Source organism: Micrasema longulum, unplaced genomic scaffold, assembly GCF_059751315.1.
Source record: "Micrasema longulum isolate JH-2025_06_02 unplaced genomic scaffold, ASM5975131v1 h1tg000879l, whole genome shotgun sequence".
Classification (NCBI taxonomy): Eukaryota; Metazoa; Arthropoda; class Insecta; order Trichoptera; family Brachycentridae; genus Micrasema; species Micrasema longulum.
The window spans coordinates 341,646-362,274 of record NW_028278071.1 but is presented as its reverse complement, the minus strand read 5'-3'; the positions used below and the strand labels follow the sequence as shown (position 1 = coordinate 362,274).

At 31.0% G+C, this 20,629-nt stretch overlaps 4 protein-coding genes across 6 annotated transcripts; 2 read left to right on the top strand and 2 right to left on the bottom strand.

Annotated features, from left to right (window-relative positions):
- Positions 1 to 270: 270 nt before the first annotated feature.
- Positions 271 to 4,002, bottom strand: LOC148278461 (lysophospholipid acyltransferase 5-like). Its single transcript, XM_088231384.1, has 2 exons — positions 3,011 to 4,002; positions 271 to 994 (listed from the first exon to the last, which is right to left on the bottom strand). Exons 1-2 carry the CDS (start codon positions 3,807 to 3,809, stop codon positions 420 to 422), a joined length of 1,374 nt encoding a protein of 457 aa, XP_088087510.1. The 5' UTR covers positions 3,810 to 4,002; the 3' UTR covers positions 271 to 419.
- A 2,279-nt stretch (positions 4,003 to 6,281) lies between these two features.
- Positions 6,282 to 8,573, top strand: fsd (transmembrane protein fates-shifted). 2 transcript variants are annotated; one of them, XM_088231377.1, is made up of 3 exons: positions 6,282 to 6,459; positions 6,853 to 7,571; positions 8,213 to 8,573. In XM_088231377.1, the coding sequence occupies exons 1-3, from the start codon at positions 6,420 to 6,422 to the stop codon at positions 8,498 to 8,500; spliced, it is 1,047 nt and encodes a 348-aa protein (XP_088087503.1). In that variant the 5' UTR covers positions 6,282 to 6,419; the 3' UTR covers positions 8,501 to 8,573. The 2 variants fall into 2 exon arrangements, with proteins under 2 accessions (XP_088087503.1, XP_088087504.1); XM_088231378.1 differs by having other exon boundaries at positions 6,298 to 6,389.
- A 405-nt stretch (positions 8,574 to 8,978) lies between these two features.
- Positions 8,979 to 18,425, top strand: LOC148278459 (uncharacterized). 2 transcript variants are annotated; one of them, XR_015823198.1, is made up of 6 exons: positions 8,979 to 10,752; positions 11,184 to 11,227; positions 13,326 to 13,457; positions 14,071 to 14,297; positions 14,653 to 17,222; positions 17,466 to 18,425. XR_015823198.1 is itself a non-coding variant. In XM_088231376.1 (4 exons), exons 1-4 carry the CDS (start codon positions 8,979 to 8,981, stop codon positions 14,692 to 14,694), a joined length of 1,992 nt encoding a protein of 663 aa, XP_088087502.1. In that variant the 3' UTR covers positions 14,695 to 15,197. The 2 variants fall into 2 exon arrangements, 1 of the variants encoding a protein (XP_088087502.1); XM_088231376.1 differs by lacking the exons at positions 14,071 to 14,297; positions 17,466 to 18,425 and having other exon boundaries at positions 14,653 to 15,197.
- Fnta (farnesyl transferase alpha) lies at positions 14,707 to 20,268 on the bottom strand. Its single transcript, XM_088231379.1, has 5 exons — positions 19,966 to 20,268; positions 19,233 to 19,356; positions 18,590 to 18,680; positions 16,259 to 16,398; positions 14,707 to 15,420 (listed from the first exon to the last, which is right to left on the bottom strand). Exons 1-5 carry the CDS (start codon positions 20,093 to 20,095, stop codon positions 14,886 to 14,888), a joined length of 1,020 nt encoding a protein of 339 aa, XP_088087505.1. The 5' UTR covers positions 20,096 to 20,268; the 3' UTR covers positions 14,707 to 14,885.
- Between the last annotated feature and the right edge of the window lie 361 nt (positions 20,269 to 20,629).

Genomic DNA, 20,629 nt, shown 5'->3' with positions numbered 1-20,629 from the left:
TATTATGTTATTATTATAAAAATTTGTTTCAGTAGCAATGAGAATAATTTATTAGTATATTAAAAATTCTTAATAAAACTTTGGTAAAGCTTCATTCACAATGGCATTCTTGTTTATTTTGCAAGCAATATAATGAGATTTAACTTATAGGTATGGACTCAACATGTTTTAGTTAGTTTCTTACATAAAGTACAATCTCTACAATAACATAAGAAAAGTGGCTATCCATTATGTAGTACGTTTTGGCAGTGTTTATTTAAATACTGCACATTTTTTAACAACTGTCATCCTACCCATTACGAGTAAATGTACCTAATATAGGCATTTAATAATTTAATTTAATTCTCTATAATTATAATAATTTATTTGAATACCTAAAAACCAACAAACAATAAGTAAGTAATACTTTTAAAGAAGTTTTAAGAATCCTTAGTATTTGATTTTAAAATACTTTTTAAGATAGGTTTGTAAACCAATGTCCATGGAATAAATGCAATGAAACCCGAAAAATACACAGACTTGTAGACAACCCACCATTTTCCATAGCTCAAAAGAGCAAAGGGAATAATGCTGTAAGCGATGAATATTGCCACATAAATTTTACGAATGATATATAAGGCGATTGTAAATGATTTGTATTGAGAAATTTTATTGTAGGTTTCATTGTTTTGTAAGATTTTTTCCAAATCTCTTTCCATTACTAAAATAGAGAACTCCATAAAGAAGGCCATATAATATCCGCTATGTAGTCCATGCCACACAGCTAGGAACAATAAAGTTATAACCTGACTAACCACTCGGTTTCCGAGAAAAGCCATTCTTTTGTAAACATATTGAGCAACCCACGCATTAGTGTTTACATTAAAGCAATCCACAAACTGGTTGATTCTTACTATTCCTTCATAAATACCCAGTTTTATATTGCGGCAACCGTCCCATAGAGCAGTGTCCTTAGATTCGCCATTGTAGGCTAATCCAAATGTGATGCAAGCACCTGAAAAAAAAGTATTATAAGTAAAACCGGCACATTGAATTGCTTAATTTAAATGGGAATGCACAAACATTTAAATTTTTAGAAACTTTAATATGGAAAAAATATATGTCTAGAATAAAATGACATAGGTAGATATGAGAAACACTGACCTAACAAGTCATTGATATATAATTAATTATACAACCATTTGTTTTTTTTAATATATGGTAGCTACAAATAATAAACATTTCATTTATCAGCTGATTTAATTGTACCAATATTTATAGTTCTAAATCAAGTTTACAGAACTGAAAACAGAATTTCGCAAATTATTTAATTTAATTTACCATTTATATAGGACGATTGCCCCTTAAAAAAATTGTAATATAAACATATTTGGTTTAATTATACAAAAATCATAAATTTATTTTTATTAAACTAGAAATATATATTTAACTTTAAAATAATATAACACACGCAGAAGCAGCAGTTCATGACAAATAGAAAATTAAATCATTTAACAAATTGCAAGAAAATTAATATTATTGTATATTTAGTTTTTCAGATAAAAAAAATAAAAGTATACAATATTAGTACTGAATACAATTTTTTATATAAATATGTGTATTTACATTAACGTTTCCCATTACATAAAATAAAAAAACAATTCTTGTGTACATAATGGGGAGTGACGATAAAAAGACGTGTTTAAATTATTAGACCAAAGAGAAAAAGTATAACCTTTTTAGCTATCTCATTTTCTGGCTGATATTGTTTTAAATTGTTTTTGTTGTTTAATATCATAAAATATAGTTTTAAACACATTTTATGTTGTGGCAACATCCTAGTGTGACTGTTTTTAGACCGACAGCCCAAAATGTCATTTGCAAGTAATTTCTTGTTTATAAGCAGCAATACGTAGACGCATTATACTATGAGCATTTTGTGTTATAGAGGGCTGATTTTATATTTAAAAAACACAGTCGAACTCGGTTATAACGATCACAGAAATAGCAAGATCTTGGATGTAATGAGGAAACATTAGTTGACATTTTAGTTCATGGTTTTCTCCATACAATTATTCACTGTTATAACGAGTTACTTCTCGGACATACCAAACAAAAATACTGTCAAAAATTAAACAAAAAATCTTCAATTGTTAAAAACATCATACTCGAAATAAGAACCTAAATAATAAAATCCAAACAGTCAGCTGACGTAAATGATAAATACCATACCGCCGGGCGTTGAGATCGGATTATGTGTATGACAGCTTGTAAGTGTCTAAGTAATAATTGGATTTTTCGCTGACAATATTAAAAAATGAACACACGTGGTTTTAAAAAAATCAAAGCTTTGTGAACTTAGTAAGTGCCGGTTCGGCACATTATTACGATTTACAGCTGATTTTGTAGTTTAGGAGTGACATGCTTGTTTCAGTGGTTTTTATGGTGTTTTTCAGATTTTTTACGCAGACACAAAACAATTTGGAAATGACTATTTTAAATGTAATAATGGTCGGTTAGATCGTTTTAACAATCGACACAATCTTGTTTATGGGGGACTGCATTTTTATGCAAGATGGGGCTCCCTGTCATAAAGTAGAAAATGTCTCGACATTTTTAGCAAATGAGAACGTCAAAACATTACACGTAATAGTAATAGTCCATAGTCCAAACATTAATCTCATAGAAAATTTACAGGCAATAGTTAAAAACAAAATAGAAAGCATTACCGGTAAACAGCAGTTAATTGAAAAATTCATTGAAATTTGGCATCAGCACCCCGATATCCACAATTACTGTAAAGCTCTTATGTCTAATATGCCCAAAAGGATAGAAATGGTTGTAATAATAAAGGGATGCAAACAAAGCGATAATAGATTAACACACACTGATTTGTGCCTTCTATCAATAAATTCTTGAAAACAGAAAATTTGTGTTTTAGTCTAATAATATGAACACGTCTGTAGGTAAATAAATTTAATTACACCAAAAATTTCTGTGAGTTTTAAATGTATAATAAGAAAGCACCAACCTTCAGTTAACAGCCAGCAAGAAATGTATTTCATAAAGAATATTTTAAGCCAAACTGCCATTATGATATGTTTCCATACAAATGACAAGTCCAGAAATGCTTCCGTAAGAAAGTACGACTCATTTAAATACGAGTTTCCGATTTGATAAGCCACTAAGTAACATAAACCAATCAGACCTCGCTGTGAGCCTGCTGTGAAACAAGATGGTTTTAGATTGTTTTCAAACTTCCCGTCTACAAAGTCCCTCAATCTTACTAATGAGAATTGAGGACCCACTAAGTAGCTGGCAGGAAAGAAGACATAGGAGAAGACTTCCAATAGTTGAGGTTGATTTCTAAGTGCCGACTTCTTGGTACTGCTAGATAATGTTTCGAAGTCTTTTGATCCATCCCAAATATCTTGAGATAACCCAATTAATCTCAAAACAAGAACACAGTGGGGCATCGTCCATGTGATGTCATACGAGTCGGATTCTGTAATCCAGTAGCCTGTTAGAAGATACCCCATGTGGAAGATAAGGTTCAGGATCACATTAAGTTTAGTAGGTCCCAACAGCCGGGCGGATCCGTAACTAAATAAAACTGCATAAATGCTGTGCCGAACATCATAACCGAAGTTAAACAATCCAATGACGATACCGCACAACGCTAAGAAAGATTTTTTGATGTTAGGGCTTTTGTCTTGAATAACAATTTTATAAAACCAAGCGATTGGATATGCGATTACAATGGAAATAAGAAGTCTCAGTGCGGGGTCAGACGCCCCTGAAATATCTGATAAATATTTTATTGGATCCATTTCAGAAGAGTAAATTAAAATAATATTTATTTAACAAGTAATTACTGGCTGTCACTATCGCTTAATAATCTTTATTTTATGACAAATCGTAATTTTTAAACATTTTTCCTTATGATCCATAACACATTATACATTAGCCACTGTAAAAGAAAATCAAGATCACGAACACCTAGACGAGTTGCCACACTGCACTAGACCAGAGATCAAAACGATTACAAATCACAGATTATATTAGTACTAATAAAAATCATAGATAAAATATAAAGGTCACTGACATCGAACACCATTAACAATGTTTTATATTTTCATGGTGATTGGGATAAATATTCAAATTAGTAAAGGTCGATTATTATGCTGGCGCGTTCGCAAACCTCACACATATGCATTTTAAGTATAAAGTAAGTTGATTAAAAAAGTAAATATTTTATTTTAACTAAATGTGCTATTATTTTGAAAATTTCTCTCGGATTAAAGAGTTGAGTGTATGAAAAAAAACAACCGCGAGTTTCTTGCAATAATTATTTTTTGACCTAGTTTTAATAGTCTATTAACAAAAAAAAAAATATTTAAAAAATCCACCGAACTTCCTCATTCAATGTATCACGGGGGGGGGGGGGTAAAATAATAATATATAAAAAAAAATGTTTTTTTATGGGGTTGTTTGGGTATTGAGATAGAGTGGTGGCGAGAGAAAAATTAAAAATGAGATTTGATCATCTCGGAGGCTGTGAAAAATCAAGTTCCGCGTTTGCACGTATGAATATATGGAAGCTGTCCATCTCTCCGCTAACTGAGAGAAAGCGGGAACATCCGCCGAACGGAAACTTGAGATGAATTTGGAAGATCGCGTCTTCCTGGTGCCTCATGGGGTATGTAGAATAGTAAATTTCTTTGCCATGTGTTCCCATTTTTATTCCCCATCATGATAATATAATCCTAATTAAAACTAAATGAATTTAAAGCCCAAAAAAAATTAAAGAAAACTTAAATCTAATCTGAAAACAAGTAATTTGGAAGATGATTTAAAAAGCTTGAATGTTTTATGTACCTATGTTTATTAAACTAGAACATGATAATAATCTTAGAACTAGTTATAAACATGAGAGAAAGAAGAATACTTACAGATCTAGGTCCTTAACTAATGCAGTTCGTAATTGTCACTCTTCACTAATATCTTAACTCTATCACAATATTATCGGTGGTTTCACTTGTGTGGAGAGATGACGGATGGTAGTCCGGATGCTGTGTTCGGACGAACACATGCTGGGCGATGTCTTGGGCGGAGATCTGCCATGGATAGAGCCATGGGCGGCTCTCGGGATTCGGTCCCGTGGCGATGGTGACGGTGACAGCCAGCTGGAAGACTGGCCGGCCGTGGGCAGGGCACACGCGCTGGCGGTGCAGGAAACTGGCGTTTCTTTGGAGGACGATGGATGTCCTGGATGTGGAGGGACCTTCGCGGATGGAAGGTGGCCTCCGATGACCCTCGTGGAGTAGTCGGATTCCACGAGGTTTGCTACGTAGCACTAGCTACCCGTACACTCACTTCACTTCAACTTCCACGACTCTCGACATTGTATCGTCTCCGCGATCGACGGTACGATCGCGTCGACCCGACTCACTCTCCCGACTCTCGACCGACTCTTGGTCGACTCTCCTTCCCGACTGTATTCCGACTCGTCTCGTTCCGACCGTTTGGGGTGGTTTTATAACACTCCAATTAGGAGGTCTCTCCTTCTCCCTCTCACTTATTGCCTAAAACTCGTTGTCTCTTGGTCATTTGAATTTAACCCGAGGTCGTAATTGACATTAACAATGAACGAAATATTTGTAAATACCAACTAACGACTCTGGCTAATGGGTATTTATGTGTTTATTTGTGAAGGAGGTAATTAAAAATGGGGTTCTTTTGAGAATTGGCTATCATAAACTAAAAGGTTATATTTAAATGCATTATTGCTGAGAAACCCCAGATTAGAGAAAACAAAAGAATGTATTGGAAAGTTATATTTAAATTTGTATTGAAATATTTTGAAACATCGCCGCGTTTTTTCCAAATACTAACAAAGTTGATTTTATAATTTAAAACAAAAATACCTGCTTATTTTTACGGGGACAAAAGATTTTAATGCCTGAATATTTTAAACAGGTATCTTTTGCTCGTATCAAATGTTTATATTATTTCGTATTAAAATATTTTCAAATATCGCAGCGTTATTTCCCAATACAGACAAAGGATGACTTTATTATGGATTACCCTCTTATTTTTATGGAAAAAAAAAATATCATGAATATTTTAGACAGGTATTTATAGCTCGTGTGCGCTTGCCATCCAATCATAGTATTTCCCTTGGCACATCGTTTTTTGGACAGCTTATTGGCAGCTGACATTAAAATATATTTTTTTATCATCTATTGTAATCAAAAATATCTTTGATTTTCTGATTTCGACTTTTGACAGATAGTGTGACAGTTGTGACAGCTGGTTGACAGTAGGACCCAAGGTGGATTCGCAATCGCCGGGTTATTTTCCTTTTAATAAGTTTTTAAGATTATTATTTATGTTTATTTTCTTTAAAGGTAAATTTATTTTCTCTATTCCTAATCGCTATGCCCCGTAAAAAGCAAAAAAATACAAAGCTTTCTCACGGTAAGGAATAAAAATGAGTATTACATTTTTTGTGCTTTATTCCATTATTATCGATGAATGATATTTAAGTATGATATTTGTGACACATCTTCCACAATGTGCCCTAATTTCACACGGTATGATTTATTGAATAACTGTTACAAAGTTAGTATGTCCTCCTACTGCTTCAACATATTTCATAGATTTTTTTAAACAAAACAATGGTTAACGTGATAAAGTAGCATAAGTATTACTTGTTTTTAAATGTTTTGCTTTAGATATCATATATAATAATTATAAATAAATAAATATATTTGTTTACTTTAAGTCGAGATCTAACCAGGAAAATAAAATAGATAAGAAAAAATAAGTATTAAAACAAGTATTTGTTATAGATAAAAAAAACATTTTCAGATTTAACCTTAGGTGATTTTGCTGATTCAAAATATAGCCATTTTCGGTCAAAAAAGTCATCTACGGCATTGACAAAGATGCAGATGGATGTGGACTGGTCATGGGATGATGAAAATGATGATGATTTGGATCTAGTTGAACAAGAAAATGAAGACGGTACCAAGAGTGTTGTTGTAACAAGACGTTCTAGGAAACGGAACTCTGAAAATATTGATTTGAATGCACCTGAAGGATGTGAATATCCGTTAGATTTATGGTTTTTGTTATCCGAGTATATTAGACCAGAAGAAGTAGGAAGATTTGCGGGAATATGCAAAGGATCACTCTACGTTACTACTTTTGCCAAATTTTGGTACCACCTTCATAAGAGATTTTGCAAACCATTTTCGAAACTTCCTAAACGCCTTCAGCCAGAGTCCATTGTACGCAGATATGGTTTAAGAGCTTTGGTAATACGCAGTTTATATTACACATACCCGCCATTTCATGATCATCAACCCTTGCAACAGTTTTGTACTCCGCAAGATTTATTAAAAAGAAAGTGCACTTGTATGTGGTATCAAAGATATAAAGACCAATGGGCGTTCTTTTTTAAATTGAAATTAATAGACAGCCCTTTATACTGTAGATTTAATAAGAAAACTGCGCCAAAAAAGGACTTGTTTACTATTTTAGACGATATAAATGCAAATCAAGAGGAGGACTGTAGAGTTTTAAAGGTAGTTTTTCATTTTTAAAAATATATATATTATGCTGATGATCAAATAGCTTTTTAAAATCTTTTTCACTTGTTGGTATATTTTTTATCTATCCACTTACCAACTTTTCTTTGTCTTCCGTTTTCGAGATGTACCCATCTCTTTGTCAGGACACCAATTACACTTACTCACACATCCCACTACACACCTGCACCATATTAGTTGCACAAAAATATAAATCCAACGTGCTGATAGGACGTATGCTACTAGAAGCAAACACCAATGTGCATTGATTATATTAAAACAATATTTAATATGGTGGAAGCAATATATGATAAAAAGAAGTGGTGGGGGGAGGGAGGAGTAAGAATTCACTAAGTATAGGGTGACTTTTTTCCAACTATTGGCCCTACAAAATTAAATATTAAAAAAAAATCAGTGCACTTGAGGTTTTATTCTAGTAGCATGGGTTCTATCAGCATGTCGGTTTTATATTTAAAAAATTCAACCACTATGGTGAATGAGTATAGTGGGATTTGCATGTTAGTGTCCTGATATAATGAAGGGTATGTATCGAAACCGGTACACATAAAGAATGAGGTACATTTATTGAAATGTTTGACCACAAAGTTTATGCTTTTAATATTTTTCACTTATTCCAGGTAATTTGTGGAAGTTTTTCTGATGCACCACTCACTATTGGAATGACTTTACGACTCCTCCAGACATCCATTTCACCAAATATGAGAAGCCAAAGATTGACATTAGGTTTCAGTTCAGGATACCAGGAAAAACCAGATTGCCTAATTTTGTTAGACTCCGTAGTAAAGATGCAAGTTTTGGATTGGTGGAATACGCTGTACCCACATTCCGGAGAATTTATGCCATCTGGAACATTTTTGAAAAACGCTTCTTTAAATTGTGTTTTTGACTCCAAAATGCTCAATTGAAATGCAGCTTTTCTCTTATTCCCGATGAAAAGACTGTGATATATAGTAAAATTAAACTAATTTAGTTTCATGTTGTAACTAGTTTTATTGGAATATAAATAATAATAGTGTTGTTTTAAAGACATGAGTGTTCCAAATAAACATCAGATTTTTATATTTATGGAATATAAAAAATACAGTCAATTATTTTTGTAAATTTATAAAATGTACTTACTCTGTGTAATTATTTTTATTCAGTTTTATTAAAAAACCTGAAATTTTCAATAGAAAATCATGAAATTATGCTGGTATAAAGTTATAAATTTTATTATTCAACATAAAAAAATAGGTAGGTGCCTTGAATAACAGAAAAATATTTTTGATTTTTTTCTTACTATAAACAAATAGAATTAAGTACGGTTATTTGAATCTATTTGATTTATTTTAAATTTGAAGTTTAACAATAAAAATTTGAGTATTTTAAAAAATTCATTGAAAAATGAATGCTCATCCTTGTTTTTGCATACGAGAATGGTTGCAAAGGGAGAAACAAATGGAAGATCTTGTTTCAGAAGGAGATTGTAGTTCAACTAAAATAGTAATGAAATCAGAGCTTGCAAGGAAACTCAGATTTGAAGACATTATTTCAGATATAAATAAAAATGTTCATGCTAGGTCTAACAAGTATGATGATATGGATGAATCATGTTGTACAGACCGTATGCTGAAAGTAAATAGCTCAACATTATTTTACAGTTGTACTGACAATCCTAAAACACCAATAAATTTATTACAAAACATCTATGAAAGTATACTAGTTAACACAGATTTTGCATTTAAAGATATTCAAAGTGTCAAATTTGATTTTCCAATAAAGTGTACATGTAATACACAAGGTCGGGCTGGTAAACGTGAACAGAGTAAGGAAGAAGTTGAGCATCTGTTCGTAAATAAATTTCCCATTTCAGAAACAAAATCAAGTTGCAGATGTAAGTCAGAAATTAGTGAAACATTAACTAAGAGCTTATATACCAGTGCTAGTAGTTTTGACATTCCTAATCGTAAGGCAGAATGCTCAAAAAACTATTGTAGACTGCAGCAAAGAAAAGGTGTAAATAAATGTTCAAGTGCACCAACTTGTAATACAAGTACAGGTTCAGAAAGCAAATATATTGAACCAAAACAAGAATCAGTCCGCACAGAAAACCAATTGAAGGAACAAAAATCTTTGAAAGTAAAATTTGAAAGAAATAAAGAAATTATCAAATGTGATTGTAAATGTTGTAAGGAAGATGAAAATGATCAAGAAAAAAAACTACGCTCTGATAAAAAACTTTGTATGATGGAAGAGATTTCTGAGAAAGATAAAACTCAACAAAAGAAAGAGATTTCTCTTCCCCTTGCAAAAGAGTACAATGTTCCTAGTAAACTTGAGAATATTTCCAAACAATATAAAAATGAAGAAAAAACACCATGTGTAAGTTGCAATAGAGAAATTTGCATTACTACGGAATCTTGTTGGATGTGTGATACGGCACAGCAAAAGGCTGAATGCGATTCGACAGCATGTAAAAACTGTAATGAATATATTTGTGTTACCATGGAATCTTGTGGGTTGTGTAATATGATGAAGCAAAACACTGATTGCAATTTGTCAACATGTAAAGACTGCGATGAAGATATTTGCGTTGCCACGGACACTTGTGGGATGTGTAATATGGAACAGGAACAGCAAAATATTGATTGCAATTCAACAGCATGTGAAAATTGTAATAAAGAAGTTTGTACTACCACAGAAACATGCGGAATGTGTACTATGCAACAAAAAACATGTAAAAGTTGCAATAGAGAGTTTTTAATTCCTGACACTGAATGTTTTTGTAAAAATATGGAAAGCATTTTGGAAAAAATAAAAAATCTAATCAGAGAATACATGCCCAAATGTAATTGTGAATTACAGAGTAATCGGAATAATTGCAAACCATTACAAAATTTTTACAGTCAAAGTAATTTACAAAGTAAACATTTTGAGACTGTTGATAATGTCAGAAGATGTTGTTTGTCAAATAATAGTGTTGAAGTGCCATGCGAATATCAAGCGAAATTAGAATGTTGCGGTGGAAACATACCTCGGGTGATGAAGTCGTCTGAAACTTGTAATGAAAAATTAGACAATTTGATTAAAATAATAGGAGACAATTTTCCAGATTGTACCTGCCCATCATCGCAAAAATGTGATCAATCCGTTTTGGACAATACACTTTTTGTTAAAGGTTTGTTATATTTTTTTTACATCCCTAATTCAGAAAAAATACATCTAAATTACTACTACTACTACCATCCCGCCATTTCCCCGTAGGGGTAGGTAGAGAGAATGGACCGCTACACACTTCTATCCTGGCATACATTTCTAGCTTCTTCCACATTCATACACACCCTTCGGTTCTGCCAGCTTTTGATACGACCAGACTTAAGATTTTGGTTTATTTGATCATGCTACGTCTTTCTTGGTCGTCCTCGTCTCATGTTACCATTCATTTTCGCCATATATATATACTTGTTTTACAATTTTTTCGTCGTCCATTTGTTCTACATGATCAAACCATTTCAGAGACCCTTTCTTAATCCTATCAATTATACCTGACTCAGATTTACACTTTCGCCTGATTTCATCATTAGTAACATTTTATATTATCTTGTATAGGTGGTGATGGTAACGATGTACCAGGGACTAACGTAGATACCAAGGTATTTTTAAAATTTTATTTTATTGAAATAAACGGCACTAAGTGCCTTTTACATATTAGTTACAAATAGAGTCAAATATACATACATGTAATTGTAATATAAGTAATACAGAGCATTTAAAACAATATTATTAATTTACAAATTAAGAAAGTCTAAAAAAGATAAACCATATATAAAAAATATTACCAGTTATAGAATTATCGAAAAAAAAAGATAACTTGGCATTAGAAATACTTTGAACCCGTTAAAAAAAAAACTAAGAAAACAATTTTGAAGAACACTAAATGATAAAAAATAAAAAAACATATTTATTATTATTTAAAACTAATATTTAGGTAAATAGTACATATTTATCTATACAAATATATAATGATGTAAAAAAAAATATATAAAGAGAAATATTTTGTGCTTATAAATAAAATCAAGAAAAGAAAAGAAACGAAAGAAAAAAAAAACGCTAATAAAGTTTAAACAATTTTGAACAATAGTAACAAATCTAGAACCATGAAATACAGAAGAAGAGCCGTTCTATATGTACTCAACTTCACGTGCAATGAGTCACCAACGTCTTGGTACTCATCGCCTAGAGTGTGAAGTCTATTGATGACTGCATTTTTACCATATGGTGTCAAAGTATTGTTGCCCCAGTATTGGAAGGTTTGCCGAGTTGTCCTTTTCGGTACATTAAAATTAACTAGTGATAAAATTGCAGGGGTGTCAAAAATAGAATGGATTATTTTATATAAATTTAATAAATCAGTTATAACTCTCCTATCGCTTAGTCTTAATAATTTCAAAATAAACAGTAACAAATGCCCTTGAGGTATTATATTATGAAAATGGCGCTATATAAGTTATCCATAATAATTATTATTATAAACAATAATTTAAAAATTATATACCAACACCTAATTTATAATTAACAATTGAGATTTTGTATCTCTTGAGAGCATATTATGATGTAAGTATTTGTTTGTGTATAATATGTATATGTATATGAAAAATAACTCTAAGAGGGTTAAAAATTAAATACATACTTTAGTACATACCTATTTAAAATACAGTAGAACTCTGTTTATCCAAACTACAATCATCTGAATTGCCAAACATCCGGAAATAATAAAAAAAAGATATATTATTATACAATAACTAGTATCTGACTGAAACAAAATTTTCAGCCTAAACCAAAACCGAATTTTAGCTACTGTTATAGTTTTGGCCGAAACTGAAACTTATTTAAATTAGTTAAAAGACAATTCAAAACGCCTAAAATGAGGGGTTTTTATTGTTAAATCTTACTAGTTTATTTAAATAAGTGTTAAAAGCATAAATTTCATGGTTCTTTGTTATGTTATACATATAATTTATTACAAACACAAGAACATGACTCTTTTTTGACTAGTTCAACCATTGTCCTTTTTTATTTTATTTATGTATATTTTAATGTTAAATAAAGGTTTGTTAATAAAAAAAAGTACCAGTTCTTTAATGTACGCAATAGGAACATTACTTATTAACTATAAAGGAACTACAGAAATATAAAAAATCTTAGAACTATGACTTTAGTCAACAAATTACAAAATAAGTAAAGTTTTTATTTTTTATGTTAGACAACGACAATACAATAATGAATTTGAATGGGCAACACTCCAATATTTCGGTTTCGGGTGAGCCAAAGTTTTGGTCAATTTTTGTCTGAAACTGAATCCGCGGCCGGAACTCATTTACAAAATACACATACAAAATAATAACTTATAAAAAAGGGTCCTGGCGGCTGGCACATTTCTCCATCAAAGCAATTAGTTTTGCTGGACATGCTTAAGTAAGTTTTTATGTGATAACACCCGGCACTCATCGATCTGGATGATTATAGTTTCACTGTATTCATATTAAGGATTTTTATTTATTTTTCTATCATAAATAACATTTCTAATGTAAATACTTACCTACATGTGCATTGAAATTGGCAGTTGTTTTGTACATTTAAATAAATAAATGAAATATTTCATTATACTTGAAAAAGTTTTTTATCTAAAACATTTAAAAAAAAACTATGTACATCAGTTAATGTACGAAATATTTTTTATTAAAATTCAAGGTATATGAATCTGATATTGGAGAAATATTAAATGTCAATGAAATAGGATTGATGGAAATCAAGGAACTGACAGAAACATCCATCATGGTCAAGTATGCGATACCACAATATGAAGGTATTCAAGGATACAAGGTGTGTTATTTATCAAAAAAATATAATAAGTAAGATAGACATTAAATTATTAGAAGTAATTGATTTTCTTATATTGGTGTGCACCATCGACACAAAGGTGATTTAACTTCATCTACTGCAAATGGTAAAAATTACTAAAGTAGCAAACCCTCATTTCACCCTCTCTTCCTGAGAATATTATTTTGTAAGTTACCTTTTTTTACTACACTCTGTCTTCATATTTGATTTGTATAAGATATAAAAGAGTTCTGGTTTTTTGAAGCTTATTAATTATATATTACAGTAAATAATCAAAAAGAGTACTTCAGGATTTATATTTATAAATTTTTCAAGAATAACACCCTTTTTATAATTATAAAAGTTGAGTGGCACCTGGAGAGGCTGGGTTGACCCCGTGAAGGAAAAAAATCTGGTGGTTTTTTATTTACTTAAGAATCTGCCAGGGTAAAAACATTTCAGAGTGATTACAGTATTTTGAATAACTCAAGATGATTATAATGTTATAGATGACACAATAAATAAAGTGGCGATAGCAACAAATATTTATGTATATCTTCTGCTGCATATCTTCTGCTATTTTTTATATTATTATTCATTATTGATTTTATTTTAGCTGTATGTCAATGACATATTTATTCATAATTTATGTTGTGCTACTAGTACTTTGGCAATTATTAAAGACCTACCTGCAGTTGCAAAAATATACAAAATTGTGTGCATAAAAAAATAGTATACTTTATCATGTCTGCCACAGAATAAATACAAATTGGAACAGAAAAACAAATCTACACATAAATAATGAAGAGTGTTCTGGATAAATGTGTAATTTATTGTAGAAAAGTGTGTATACAATTTATTATTTCATTATACCTGTTTTATGGAATTGAAAAAAAACTTTCTGAAATATTACCATAGTAAAACTCATTTTCAAAGATGCTTATATTTACAAAGGTATTAATCAAAAAATAGTCCGATGTAATTAGTCAAAATGCATTATGGATATGAATACCAAATATTTTCATCACCTACAGATTATTTAACTATCTAATATTTTGTACTTAAATTAAAATTATTATTTTGTAAAATTAATATGAATTTCAATGAAATAGGTTTTACTATAGAAATTCAAAGGTATTCTTGGTGCTTGAAATATATGAAGTATTATGCATATATTGAATATATTTTTTTATTCCAGGAATATGGAGGGTTGTGCAAGCCTAACCTTATGTTATTATAAAAAAAACAAAACTTTAATAAATGTTTATATGTAAAGAAATGATAAAAGAAAAATTGAACATACAAAGATTCTAATAAATAAAACTTGGGAACAAACAATATAAATACATTAGAATAATAAATAAACAAATTTAATTGAAAAGTAAGAAATTGTTTTGGATCACTGAATTTAATGTTATTTAAAAAACTTAGTTACGATGTATTCATGTTGTCTTCTCGTGGTTTGTGCAATTGGCAGAAATGTGGCTTTTCTTCAGCTTTTTTTTTGGGTATAAATTTGTTAGAAATATATTTCCAATACTTGCATCTTATTTTATCAAACTTATTCGCCATTTCATCACAAAGCTCAATTCCTCGACTCGCATTGAACACTGGGTCACTGTTATTTGTTTTTGAAGATTCTAGGCATATGTCAATAATCATTGCCAAGAGATAAGGAGATCTATTAGAATTTTTATATAATTCTTGACAGAATGATGTTAGCGCAGGATTGCCGATCAGCCCTCGCTCATCATAAAACAGAACTCCTCGCAAATAGTTCCACGCGCTCTCATTAGTTTTGACAAATTTAATCTTTTCAATGGTGTAGTTGACTTCAAATTCTATAACTGATTCGGTAAAACCTGTAGTGTTAGATATAACGAAATAGCGCTGGTTCCAGGCAGAGTTATTTCTTATGTCAGCTGATAGTAGTTCTTCAACAAAAAACAGTTCTTTATCATACAATCTGAAAAATAACAAATTCAGGAAATACATAAATAATGTTTAGGAATGTACCCTAATTTATAAAAAGCGTATTTTTAATTTCTTGGTTAAACTTTTTAGCAAATAATGTTTATAACATGGATTTCATTAACACAGTTTATTTTTTAGATACCAAGACTGAAATTTTTTTGACAACACAACTCATTTACAGTGACTTTAACGACTATTGAAATGGAGACTTTAATCGGGTTGTGGCACGTGGCTAGTGACTTGCGGATGAGAGGTCCGAGGTTCAAACCTAACTCTACCCCAACTTTATTTTAATTTTCTAATAGTGAGTTATTTACAACTCGTTGAATATGGCCCCAAAATGAAAATATTTGTGTAAATCATGAGAATGCAAATTTTTCTTTTTATGTATATAAAATAATAATACCCTTAACTATGGTTGAAATGAACCAAAAGAAAGGCAGGTTGACCGTTCAGTTTGGCAGCTCACGCAAATCATTAAGATAAAAATATTGTTTTTTCTAGAAGTTTTACGGATAACACTTACTAGCTTAACTATCTACCCTAGTGAAACTATTTCTACTTAAAATATTTTTTACAATCTCACATAACTAATTCAGGTTTCAATCATTACATGTTATGACATTTTAAAAATATTGTCACATCATCATTATTACTTTTCTAGAAGTGAATTACCATTTTATTCTAGTTTAACCCGGTGTAACTTTGCTTTGACAATCTATTCCTCGCAGTTTGATGACTGAAGTATGACAATATTAGAATGCAAGATTGAGAAATCAGAGCATGTGTAATTTAAAATACATAAGATTAATTTAAGTTAGTTTTTATACCCGAAGGTTTTGATCACCCATTGTCTGTGTTGCCAAGCGTGATAGTTTTTTGGATCCTGATCCAAAATATTTTCCGTCAACTGTAGCTCCAGAGATGGATCTTTTAGCCATTCCACCATAACTCGGCGGTGATGCCAAATCTGAAAAGGTTGGAAAATAACGTAAGAATAAATTGAAAATAACTGAGATAACTTTTCTTTTTAATATTATGCGGACACTTTTTTCTCATAGGATCACTCATATGGACACATATAATAACTAGCTTATTTTTTGGAATATTTTACTTGCGATCGGACTGGAGTTGATGGTTTTAAATAAATCTTATTTAACCCTTTGTGGACGGAACATTATTTTTTAGTCAGATTAGGTTTTTTAAAATATTTTATTGAAAACAAAGGATAGTAAAGATTATCTCTATATTTCTATTTTTTTTTACATTTGTAGTTTTAGAGAAAATTGGCGGTTCCACAGTGGGACCACCAGGCCACAAGAAAGAAAAAATTTAAAAACAATGTAATATAAAAAATAGGAAAAAAGGTATGAATAAACATATTTGATGAAGTAACATGAAACAATTTCTTTTATCTGTAAGACAAAGTCCAACATGGCAAGTTGAGCAGTGCCACCTGGTCCGGTGCGGATTTGCCTTGGTGCTACAGTTAGCACAACGTACTTTTTTCCCATTTATCGGCATATGTGCATTTTTATCCATCCGGAGCTCTAGGGGAACTTGAACATTAAAATTATTTGGTGCAGCAAGTAAGGTTTTCTTTTTTCCCCTTGTTGTAGAACTTGCTCCAACTAAACCTGCCACAACTGCTAGTCAAAAATCTTTCAATGACATGGACTTGATCGTAGCGATTGTAGATCGTGTTTCCGACAGTGTATTGAGCAAAGGTTTTATTTTATACAATTTATCATAATTTTCCTCTCCGTGAGACGGCTGTAACAAATTGTCGTTCAGGTAAATATTCCCAAGATGCCAACTAAATCTATCACGCGACATTAGAGAAGATATGTATGGATCTCTGAGCTCAATTTTCGAAGACCAATAATCTTTATAACTAGGCAATTTTTTTATTCCCATCAACATGTTTATAGCTAAAAAACACTTAATTTCTTGTAAATTTGTAGTTTCAAAATTTCGAGAATTGCCATCATTTATTTGAATAGGATATAGATTAATTTCAAACACAATTTTTTCCAGTAAATCAATAGGGAACAACAATAAAAAAAAATCAGTGGGAATCTCAACATTTTCCGGTATAATGGGACCAGTGTTTTCTAAGAAAGGTAATTGTTCATTCCAATTTTTAGTATTTCTACCCCATAAAATGTTTGCTTCCTGTATAAGCGAGGCTAGTGGAATCTCGTCTTCACTATCCCAATCATTATTTTCTGAGTATATTTGCTCTGATGAATTGATGGGATAGGGTTCTAAAACTTCAATTTCCTCCAACAAATTAACATTTTCAAACTCATCTTCATCGTCAGATGCCATAGAATCACAATATGAAGGTATTTCATCCAAAATTGCATTAACTGGAAGAGCCTCAAACTCGGGAAAAATCCAACTAGTTTTATCTGAGTAAAAAGAAAAAAAAAGCTTAAGTGTCCTAGTGGTTTCTTATGGAACCACCTTTAAAAAGTGGCAAAAAGTTGTTTAAAATCACAATTATTTAAAAATAAATGCAACATATATTTAAAACTAATGTAAATATTTGTAAAAACATACCTCCCATTATAACAAACACGTGTAAATATTTCAATTTGTTTCCCCTTCCAAACGCACACACTACTTGCAGGATTTGACTTGTTGAAATAATGATGACATGTCATGTTTATTGTTACAACTATTTTTTATTTAAACACAGATGTCACTAGTAGTATATTTACTAGGGTGGTTCTATCTGATTCTTACCAGTACGCAAGGATTTTATTTTTTTATCGGTGGTCCCACTGTAGAACTACTAGAACACAAAGGGTTAAGCAAAATACTGGGTCACTTTCTGATTTGAATGATTTATGAGACTGATCATTTTCTAAATGTGAGACACGATTTTGACGGTTATAGCCGGCTCGTGAATTTGTCGATCAACACAAAATTTAAGACATCATCATTATTCCCTTCTCTATAATAATGGTGCTTTATGTAAAGTATCAGTACATTACTGCATTGTATCTTAATTTTTTCTATTACTCTTACGCTTTAAATGTCTGTCCGAGGGACAAGGCATGTGTCGTGAAACAGACACATTAAAAAATAAAAACAGCTTTGCCAGGATTGAACCAAGATTAGTATTAAAAGTTTGTAATAGTAGACACACTGACCTGATAATTTTTTGGATTTGAATCTATAACTTGTTGTAAATAGCACAACTCCTCTTGTAAATCTATTTCCAGAGCCTGAAGTAACTCCCGCCTATAATGGTAATAACTAAATAATTAACATGATTAAAAACACATCAAAATATTTATTTAATTCAAAAGTAAGCAGAGATAAATAAGTTGATTTCAATTCTTTAAAATGTGTGTAGTATCATAGACTAGAATTTGGGATCAAGGAAAATAATAATTAAATCTTTGTCTGCACATAGTACATAGCGCACTGTATTGATACTTTGATTATATCGTACCCCGGTCATTTTTTATAAACTAACACGAAGGCTGGCTTTAGGTGCAACTGGAACTATGAAATATTTCAGTGCAGTAAAATCTTATTAATCAATATTTTATGTCAAACTTGCCGGGAATCAAACCCAGGACAGAAAGAAAACAAAAAAGGAGTGCACAAAAATATTTATACTATAAAAGCATGATCAATATCGTCTGCAACAGTGTTTTTAATTATTTGAAAATGGTAAAAAATCTATTATCGTTTCATTTCTACGAGAAAAAAGTATTTTTTCAAAGGGTTTAAATAAATAAATATATATTTTTTAAATATGTGTTTTTTTGTTTTACTTAAACACACCTGTATTGCCAAACAGTATAGTTGGCAGGATTAAGATCCAGGGCATCCTTAGTTAGGTCCAAAGCTCTTTGTGACTTCTCTTCTGATTTTAGTACAGCTCTAAAATAGTCGTAGACATCTTTGACTGCAAAAATTCAAAATAAAATTGTTAGCTACCAACTGCGATTATTTTACAAATTCACTGAAAATAATTCAATATCACCTAAACCCAAAAGAGAATTTGTTAAGTAAAGATTGTTGGCTATCTAAAAATCATATTCTTACACTAAGAACAGAATACTTCACCAGCAAAGTATTGACTGAATGAAAACATAAAAAGGAATACGTACACTTAATTGTATTTACTTTATAAGTGACTAACTATGGTAAGTGTTGAGTATGTTGATAATTCTGTTAAGAGTAAATATTTACAAAATATTGTGCATGGAATGATTTATGGCTGCAATTTAAAGAACACCCAATAATGAGTCCTACATTTCTCACTTCTTTTATAATGATACCATAAATTTAAGAAGTTAAAAAGCAACCAACGCAATAATATATTCGATATAATATCTCAATCTGTCGTTGGTGGTAGAGCCATTTGAATTATAGAAGCAAAATGTGCACTTCTAAAGTGGTTTATAGTGTTTAAAATCAGTGATTTATTTCCAATTTAGAAATTCAACAACGAAATGCGACAGTTATATTAATAAAGTAACTATTTCAGGAAAAAAATAATAATCATAAGTACATTTTTCTGAATAAGCAATTGCAACAACAGGATTAGGGCCATCGTCCTGAGGAATCGGTGTCACGTCATTCCACTGAGGTCGATCCTTATAGAAAACCCAGTCTGCGCCGCTTCTCTCGTCATCGGACATTTTTTTGAAGTTTTAGCACTTAAATAAAATCTTTATTTAATGACCACAAAGCTGGAAGAGGAGATGTGTTTTACTACAAACTAAAAACGTCGGTGACTAGAACAGTGGACAGAACGAGCATTTTTAAGACGGGCTCCTTTGACATTTAAATGAATTTTATTTTCCGTTTCTATGGTTAGTAAGTAAATAAGCTAAAAATAATTTATTGCTTATGGTTTAAAAATCATAGACACGAATTCTAAGTGTGCGAACAAATAATGGATATTGATAATAGGGAAATATCAGATACATACTACGAATACCGATAAAAATATATGAAATGGATTTAGAAAAATTAATTGTGTTTTTGAAATTAATATGGATATTCTGGAGAAATGTTTTCTTATAACATTATGAAAAAGAAATTATAAAAAATATTTCCCTACAAAAACACGACATGTTTGGTTTTGATTATTGTGACCTCAAGATTCGTGACGATGTTTGGTTCAAATTTAAACGGTCACAAAAAAAGCTACAAAATTACACAAATCATGA